Below are 9,608 nucleotides of genomic sequence, written 5' to 3'. Positions count from 1 at the left end.
AACACTGAAATATTATTACAGTGTAAAACAGCTGTTTTCTGTGTGAATATCTGTTAAACTGTAATGTATTCCTGTGATGCGCAGCTGTATTTTCAGCATCATTACTCCAGTCTTCAGTGTCACATGATCTTCAGAAATCATTCTAATATGCTGATTTGCTGCTCAACAAACATTTCTGATTATTATCAATGTTGAAAACAGTTGTGCTGCACAATATTTTTGTGGAAACTGTGACACTATCATTGAAAAGTTTTTTTTTAATTTGTTTTGCTTTTTAAGAAATTACTTTTCTTCATCAAGGATACATTAAATTGCTCAAAAGTGAGAGTAAAGACATTTCTAATATTACAACAGATTTCAGATGAATGCTGTTGTTTTGAACTTTCTATTCATTAAAGAATCCTGAAAAATAAAATTGATTAAATAAATGCCGTCTTGATGAGAAGAAGAGAAAAAACATCTTAATTATTCCAAACTTCAAATGTAGTCTTTCTCATTATAAAATAGATAAAAGTAGTGATGATTCATCCTGCACTACAGATTCATGGTTCATGGCTGTACTGTAGATACATTACACTATAAATGCAGCTCAAAACTGTCAAGCCCTTTCATGGGTCTGTAAAATGTGCCGTCAGTGTTTCAGTTATAGACTGAGGCCTGTTTGATTACACGTTCAGTTTTAGATGTCAACCCTTGCATGTGTTTAATAGAAATGTAACAGTGCTGAAAAATGTCTTGCCACTTCATCAATCCTGCTGTAATGAGTGAGTGAAGCTAAGCAGAGTGGAGTATGTCCATAAAAGGCATCAGCTGTAGGATCTGAACATCACACACACTCACACGCACACTCACACAGACACACACACATACACACACACACACACACAAACACACACACACACTCACACACGTTGTGTTTCCATGTTTTATGGGGACATTCCATAGGCGTAATGGTTTTTATACTGTACAAACTGTATGTGCTATTGCCCTACACCAACCCTACCCCTAAACCTACCCCTTACAGGAAACTTTGTGCATTTTTACTTTCTCAAAAAAACTCATTCTGTATGATTTATAAACTTGTTTCCTCATGGGGACCTCAAAAATGTCCCCACAAGGTCAAAATTTACTAGTATTACTATCCTTGTGGGGACATTTGGTCCCCATAACGTGATAAATACCAGGTACACTCACTCACTCACTCACACACACACACACATGCGCGCACACTCACTCACACACACACACACGCACACGCACTCACACACACACACACACACACACACACTCACTCACTCACACGCACGCGCACACACACACACACACACACACACACACACACACAGAGACACACTCTCTCTCTCCATATCATGTGTGTGTTTGTGCTGTGACTACAAAACATGTGAAAACACCTCATTTCTGGATCATTTACACATCACAGCATTTATGACAGTCGTGAAGATTTTCAAATGTCATAAATGCTCCATGACCTATTAATAAACATGAAACATATACAAATTCACAAAAGCAGTTTGCCTAAATCTCTGCAACGATACACAGGCTGAATACTAGCACTGATCCATGACAGTAACAGAACTCAAACAGTTACAGATATCAGTGTTATTCATGTCAATGGAAGAGCCAGTTCTTGTGTAGCTCTTCACTTCTCCGCTTGTTTCTGAGGAAAGCTTGTAAGGAAGCTAAACAAAAGCCCCGGGCATTTGACTGCAGGCCATGACAATAGAGCCCTGACTGCATCTGATCTGCTCAATTAACGCCTTTCCCTCATTTCTCAGTAATTCCACTCCGAGTTTATCTAGAATTATCTCAGCTGGCTGAGTGGGTAGACAAATAAGGTCAACTCCAGTCCTCACGTGTCAAGAGCAACCTAAAATTAACCCAGCGAACAGCTGAGCGCCCGAGTGTGTGTGTCTGTGTCTCCCACACACACACACACACACACACACACACACACACACAGGCGCGCGCGGCTCGAGCGTCTTTGTCTGTGACAATACCAGGATGACACGATTCTCTTACGCCGAATATATCGCATTATTTCGATCAAGCGACACAAAACGAAACTCGCCGCAGAAAACACCATCATCATCATCATCATCTGGAGGAGCTGCGAACGGAGACGAGACAGACCCGTCACAGTGAGTGTGTGTGTGTGTGTGTGTGTGTGTGTGTGTTTATTATCGCTGTTAGTTCATTAACAGAATAAATCTCACGTAACCTGGTTTGAGTTTATGACAGGTGTGTGATTTGTGCCTGCGTGATCTTCAGCTGTCATTGCATCGGAGGAAAGACTCATCTTTTGGAGAGACCGGGGCTAGTTGTCACTCTTTTCTCCAGTCACTCTTTGTGGGTTGAGTTTGAAATGTCTCTGTAAACACACACTGTATATACACACAAAGACACGGCGACCGCTATAGCGGGTCATTTGTGCGATGGGGCAAGTTGTCACAGTGGAACTGCCATTAAAATCCATATTACCAGCTTTTTGGGCAAATGTAACGATTATGAAACACAATTAATCAAATGTAAAAATGATATATAATGTGTGTGTGTGTGTGTATATATATATATATATATATATATACACACACAAAAAATGTGACAACTTGCCCCGATCTGACATGAAAATGACCCTTGTCCTGAGAACACAGATCTGTCTTCATGCCATACTGATCCTTGTCTTATAGTATGTCTGTGTATGTTTATTAAGTTCACTTAGTACTCATCAGATATTACAGACATATGATGATACTGTAAGTGTAGTCTGGATGACAGAATTGACAAAAAAAAATATTTCAATTTAAGACCTTTTTTAAAAAGCACTGCAAGAGAAAACAAATGTTTATGAGATAGTTAGACCTTGTGGCAACATCCCCATGTGACAACTAGCCCCGGCCTCCACTATAACAGACAAACAGACTGATTTTTTCCCGTATTCTCAATGCTCCTGATCCTCCAGAGTCAGCTCTGCCGTCAGAAGAGCTGAAGCGTGTGACTCAGACGACTGGACGGCTCTGCATGAAGCGGCTCACCGCGGCCAGACGCACTGCGTGAGGACTCTGCTGACAGGTAAGAGCCGTGGAGACATCTGTCCTAGAGAGAGATCAGACACGGGGGTCTGAAGGGCCACGGCAGGGTTTTGTCACAAATCTTTCCAAAAAAACTTGTTGAACGAGTTGAGTTACTCCTGTGCTTTGGCTCGGCCCTTAAGTGTTTAATTGTGTTAGTCAGTATTGGTCACCTGCAGTGATGCAGCAGCGTGTTCACGTGTTGTGTGACACAGATCCTGGCGTGTGTGTGGACAAACGCACGCTACAGGAGCAGACACCGCTGATGCTCGCCGTTCACGGAGGACACCTGGAGTGTGTGAGGAGTCTTCTGGAAGCAGGAGCCGACCCGGACATCAGCAACAAGAACAAAGAGACGCCGCTTTATAAAGGTAAAACAATAGTGGTCATATTCATCTCAATTTAGTTCAAGAACAATGTCAAATAAAAATGTGCTGTAAATATGTTCACACTCAGATCATCCGAGATCAGGATGAGTTTGTTTCTTCATCAGGTTTGTAGAAATGTAGCATTGCATCAGTGTCTCAGCAATGGATGCTCTGCAGTGAATGGGTGCCGTCAGAATGAGAGTCCAAACAGCTGATAAAAACATCACAATAATCCACAAGTAATCCACAGCACTCCAGTCCATCAGTTAACATCTGGAGAAGACAAAAGCTGAAACAAATCCAGCATTAAGACATTTTTAACTCAAATACGAGTTCATAATCCATAATAACACTTCTTCCAGTGAAAAAGTGCATCTGCTGTTGTCTCTCACATCAAGATCCAGCCACATACTGTATTTGTTTAGAGCTGTTTAAACGCTGCTTGATCTGTGCAGATTTCTCTCCTGATTCAGACCAGAACACTTTTTCACTGGAGGAAGCGTTATTATGGATTATGGACTCTATGTATTTTAGTTAAAAACGTCTTAATGCTGGATGTGTTTCAGCTTTTGTCTTCTCCAGATGTTAACTGATGGACTGGAGTGCTGTGGATTACTTGTGGATTATTGTGATGTTTTTATCAGCTGTTTGGACTCTCATTCTGACGGCACCCATTCACTGCAGAGCATCCATTGCTGAGACACTGATGCAGTGCTACATTTCTACAAACCTGATGAAGATTTCATCTTGGATGGCCTGAGGGTGAATACATTTACATCTCATTTCCATGTTATGAAACAAATTGGAATCAGCTGTAAAGCAGCCCTACAGAAGACAATATTGTAATAAGTGTTTTAAGCCTCCGTCTTCTCTGTGTGCTGGTGTTTAGCGTGTGAGCAGGAGAGCATCAGCGTGGTGAAGCTGCTGCTGGCGTCCGGCGCGGCGGTGAATCAGCGCTGTTATCGCGGCTGGACCGCGCTGCATGAAGCAGCGAGACGAGACAACACTGAGCTCTGTGAGACGCTCCTGAGGGCCGGAGCCGCTGTAGACGCCCGCAACACTGACGACATCACACCCGCGATAGAGGCGGCTCGACACGGACACACAGGAGCGCTGGCGTACCTGATCCAGAGCAGTACTGAGCGCCGGGTTTACTGTATACTCTGACTCTCTCTAACATGCAGTCATGTGGGGTCATCTGTTAACAGCAGAAGTGGCAGTTCACTTCGCTGTCCTGTGACTGCTTTTAAAAAACTTCACTGCAAACTGTGCTTTTTGTAGTGAGAGCTGTGTTATAAACTATTCTCCAACAACAGCTAGTTTTAGACACGTCAGATGTCTGTTTTCACTATAGAGTGGTGATTTTTTACACATTTTGTAAGCTGTGAGGAAACATGTACAAACACAGTCATCAGTGTGATTAGCCGGAGAGTTTCTGATCCGTCTGATCCATGAATATTTTTAAATTGAGTTTTAAACTTGAAGTTAAAATTAATATTTTACCGTGACATGAATAAGTAAATGAATATGATAGCTAACTAAAAACAAAGACCTAGCAAAAAATAATTAGATAAGGACAGAAAGCTGCTACAACAGTATCATTCGTGTTTATAAGACATTTATTTCAAGATATTGAGGGATGTCTTTGAAGAGCAGAACAGTAGAAACACTAGAATGCTGTGTTTGTCCCGTCAGGTGCTAGTGTGAACGCTCAGACGTGTGACGGGAACACCGCTTTAACCCAAGCCTGCAGACACGGTCACACAGAAACAGTCAAGCTTCTGCTCAAACATCACGCTGACGCCAACAAAGCCACCGACACCGGCCTTCTGCCTCTGCACATCGCCAGCCAGCACGGACACAACGAGTACGGTTCAGTCTAATCTAGAGAACTACTGATCTGTGCTCTGTGCGCCTGACGCCTCCGACACATGTGATTACTGCAGTCCACAGCTGTGCTTTACACCTACAGATCACACACACGAGAACTTGATGAAGATGTGCTCCCCCTCGGGTCATCCCAGATCAGGATGAGTTTGTTCTTCATCAGATTTGTAGAAATGTAGCATTGCATCAGTGTCTCAGCAATGGATGCTCTGCAGTGAATGGGTGCCGTCAGAATGAGAGTTGATAAAAACATCACAATAATCCACAAGTAATCCACAGCACTCCAGTCCATCAGGTAACATCTGGAGAAGACAAAAGCTGAAACAAATCCATCAAGATGCTTTTTAACTAAAACACATAGAGTCCATAATCCATAATAACGCTTCCTCCAGTGAAAAAGTGTTCTGGTCTGAATCAGGAGAGAAATCTGCACAGATCAAGCAGCGTTTAAACAGCTCTAAACAAATATGTGGCTGGAGTTTGATGTGAGAGACAACAGGACATGCACCTTTTCACTGCAGGAAGCGTTATTATGGATTATAGACTCTATGTGTTTTAGTTAAAAAGCGTCTTGATGGATTTGTTTCAGCTTTTGTCTTCTCCAGATGTTCACTGATGGACTGGAGTGCTGTGGATTACTTGTGGATTATTGTGATGTTTTTATCAGCTGTTTGGACTCTCATTCTGACGGCACCCATTCACTGCAGAGCATCCATTGCTGAGACACTGATGCAGTGCTACATTTCTACAAACCTGATGAAGAAACAAACTCATCCTGATCTACATTTAAATTTTTTGTGAACAGTTCCTTTAAGACATTTAATAGTGTGTTGATGATGTAAGGAATGATTGATTTGTAGGATAAGCTGTGAAATGTTTTCAGGATAGTTTCCTCACTGCTCCCGGTCAGCAGCCGGGCGAGGGTCCGGCGGAGCGGTGTCTCTCCGCTTCATCTGGCGGCGGAGCACGACCGGCGGGCCGTTCTGAGTCTGCTGATCGAGTCGGGATTCGACGTCAACAGCAAACTGTCTCCGGAGCGCTCCGCTGGGTTCCAGGACCGGCGTGTTTCTGCTCTGTACTGCGCCGTCGCTGCCAGGAACACAGGGGCCGCCGCCGCTCTGCTGAGGGCCGGAGCTGACCCCAGCACTGACCCCTGCAGCCCGCTGCTGCTAGCGGCGCGTCACGGCTGTCTGGAGACCGTGGCCCTGCTGCTGGAGCACGGAGCCCATGTGAACACAGGCTTCCCAGCGCTGCTGCTGCACACTCATCAGCTGGACCTCCTGCAGTATCTGCTGGACCGCGGCTGCGACGCTCGGCCCTGCTTTACCTGCGACACACATCACAGCGAGCAGCACGCTCAGCTCAGAATTCACACGCGCCAGAGACACACCAGCGACACTGACACACAGTTAAAGGTACTGATTCAGTGCGTCTTTGACCAGTTAACCCTCTATGGTTGCCATTTGCCAACAATTCATTTATACTTATTTCCTTGTTATTTTGGGGAAAAAAATACAATATATTGCAATATGGTGTTGTGTGTGTGTGTGTGTGTGTGTGTGTGTGTGTGTGTGTCTATGTGTGTGTGTGTGTGTGTCTGTCTGTGTTTGGCAGATTTTGATGGAAATAAAGATTAGATGCATCAATTTCTAAAAGAAACGTGCATTTCAGTTGAAAAGAAAATCATAATTTAATAGAAAAACTACTTCTTTGGTCATTTTTTATTGTGGTACACTGTTGCCATATCAAAAATCTGTTTTGATTTGTACAATTGGAAGTTATTTCATGTAATAAAAACTTTTTTTTTTTTTTATATTTCATGGTTAGAACATAATGCATACCATAGAGGGTTAGTAGGCCTGCAGTGTGTTTTATCTTCTGCAGCTCTGACTGTGATCTGTTGTCTTTCAGTTCTGTGACTGGATCTCGTCCTCCTGCTGGAGACACTCAGCCGGGCGGCTCGTTGATCTGCTGCTGGACTATGTAGGAAACGTTCAGCTCTGCAGCAGGGTCAGAGATCTCCTTCTGGACCAACCGGAGTGGACGAGCATTAAGGAGAAAACATGTGAGTGCCGAGCATCTGTTTTCATTCGCCAGTAAAAGCACACGCAGCCGCAGACAGCAGAGATGCACAGATCGCTATGACCTTTGACCTTTGAACTATTTCAGCAAACAGTGACACATCTACACGATCAGTCAACAGTGAGATTTTTTATGTTTTTAAAGAAGTCTCTTCTGCTCACCAAGCCTGCATTTATTTGATCCAAAGTACAGCAAAAACAGTAATATTGCGAAATATTATTACAATTTAAAATAACTGCTTTATATTTGAATCTCTGTTAAACTGTAATGTATTTCTGTGATGCACAGCTGTATTTTCAGCATCATTACTCCAGTCTTCAGTGTCACATGATCTTCAGAAATCATTCTAATATGCTGATTTGCTGCTCAAGAAACATTTCTGATTATTATCAGTATTTAAAACAGTTGAGTACATTTTTTCAGGATTCTTTGATGAATAGAAAGATCCAAAGATCAGCATTTATCTGAAATAACAAGCTTTTGTAACATTATACACTCTATACCATTCAAAAGCTTAGAGTCGGTATGATTTTATTTTATTTGGCAAAGAAATTATAGAAATTAATAATTATATTTAGCAAGGATGCTTTAAATTGATCAAAAGTGATGATAAAGACATTTATAATGTTACAAAAGATTTGTATTTCAGATAAATGCTGTTCTTCTGAACTTTCTATTCATCAAAGAAACCTGAACAAATTCTTCTCAGCTGTTTTCAACACAATAATAATAATAATAATAGATGTTTTTTAGCAGCAAATAGGAATATTAGAATGATTTCTGAAGGATCATGTGACTGGAGTAATGATGCTAAATATTCAGCTTTGAAATCACAATAAATTACATTTTAAAATATATTCAAATAGAAAAGTTATTTTAAATAGTAAAAATATTTCATAATTTTACTGCTTTTGCTGTATTTTGGATTAAATAAATGCAGGCTTGGTGAGCAGAAGAGACTTCTTTAAAAACATTAGAAACCTTACTGTTCAAACACTTCTGACTGGCAGTGTATAATATACATTTTGTTGGTCTTTCATGCTTTATTTTTACACAAAAGACAATTTCAGTGTTTCAACTTTGGATTTCAAATGAGGATTTTTTTTTTTTTTAATTTAGGAACTTGTTAATTTGGTTTTCATAATATCTGTTTGGCTTTTATGAGCTTGTCCGTCCTGTAGAGTCCCTTGTGTGCGTGTTAAACGTGATTGAACAGTGTGTTCTTCTGCTTCTGTCTCGACAGCGTCTCCTCGAGGCCTGATGCATCTCTGTGGGCTGAGGATCCGAGAGCAGCTGGGGCCGCAGAGACTGAGATGTGTGGAATCGCTGCCGCTGCCGGGCCCCATGCTGCGGTACCTGAGCTCCAGGGGCCTTTAGCACAACACTGACCACACCACATTACACTCCTGTGCACTGTGTATTTATATCACTTTTAATTCATCTTGATGTGCTTGACACACAGTTTAATGTAGATGATCTGAAAATACTGATATGATGGTGGTGTTCACAGAATAAACCTGCTCTCAGGCTTCGAGTGTCTGAGCTCTTGAAAAGCTGTCATTCCTTTAATTAACAGACAGTGCAAAATAGTGAATTATTACCAGATTTAATCCGCTCATTTAGCACACGCTCTGGATTACGATCAGGTTTTTAGTGTGACAACATCTCTAACTCTAAATAATAAATAATCTGCATGGCTGTGAAATCATGGTGTTTCTGGGATGTTTGAGCTGGAAGAGAGAAATGATTCTTGACTCTGTTGAGCTGCAGTCACACTAACACTCTTGCCAAATCATGTTTTAATATCTGCAGTTTCACTCAAGTCCATAACAATCACTACACGTGTTTCATTCCTGCTGCATCTGCACTGTAAGTGCTTAAAGTCGAGTGATCATTAAACCTGCCCAGATTCTCGTGTCAGTAACGGGTTAAAACCAGTGCTGGGAGTAACTAGTTACATGATACGTAATTTCATTACAAAATAAATGTAACTGTAATCTGTTACAGTTACTTATGAAAATGTTAATGATTACAAAGGGGGTTACATCTGAATATTTTCACACACATACAGATTTGATTGATTTCTTTCATAAACTGCAGTGACTGCCCTAACATATGAGACACCAGTGTTCCAGGAGTTTAGGACACATGCTTATTCAATAACTGTTTTATTTACCATTTG

At 41.6% G+C, this 9,608-nt stretch overlaps 1 protein-coding gene across 1 annotated transcript; it reads left to right on the top strand.

Moving 5' to 3' along the window:
- The first annotated feature begins 1,829 nt into the window (after window positions 1-1,829).
- On the top strand, window positions 1,830-9,030 carry LOC107677683 (ankyrin repeat and SOCS box protein 2-like). Its single transcript, XM_016472683.1, has 8 exons — window positions 1,830-2,159; window positions 2,981-3,090; window positions 3,305-3,460; window positions 4,347-4,592; window positions 5,153-5,324; window positions 6,228-6,759; window positions 7,256-7,409; window positions 8,670-9,030. Exons 1-8 carry the CDS (start codon window positions 2,023-2,025, stop codon window positions 8,801-8,803), a joined length of 1,641 nt encoding a protein of 546 aa, XP_016328169.1. The 5' UTR covers window positions 1,830-2,022; the 3' UTR covers window positions 8,804-9,030.
- Window positions 9,031-9,608: the final 578 nt, after the last annotated feature.

Source organism: Sinocyclocheilus anshuiensis, unplaced genomic scaffold, assembly GCF_001515605.1.
Source record: "Sinocyclocheilus anshuiensis isolate Anshui unplaced genomic scaffold, SAMN03320099.WGS_v1.1 scaffold929, whole genome shotgun sequence".
In the NCBI taxonomy this organism is placed as follows: domain Eukaryota; kingdom Metazoa; phylum Chordata; class Actinopteri; order Cypriniformes; family Cyprinidae; genus Sinocyclocheilus; species Sinocyclocheilus anshuiensis.
Note: the sequence above shows the minus strand (reverse complement) of the source record. Positions and strands in the feature narration are given on the sequence as shown.

Coding starts and splice junctions, on each gene's coding strand:
- LOC107677683 (XM_016472683.1), top strand. CDS start 2,023: ATGACACGATTCTCTTACGCCGAATATATCGCATTATTTCGATCAAGC. Junction 2,160..2,980: donor GACGAGACAGACCCGTCACA/GTGAGTGTGTGT, acceptor CTGATCCTCCAG/AGTCAGCTCTGCCGTCAGAA. Junction 5,325..6,227: donor AGCCAGCACGGACACAACGA/GTACGGTTCAGT, acceptor AAATGTTTTCAG/GATAGTTTCCTCACTGCTCC.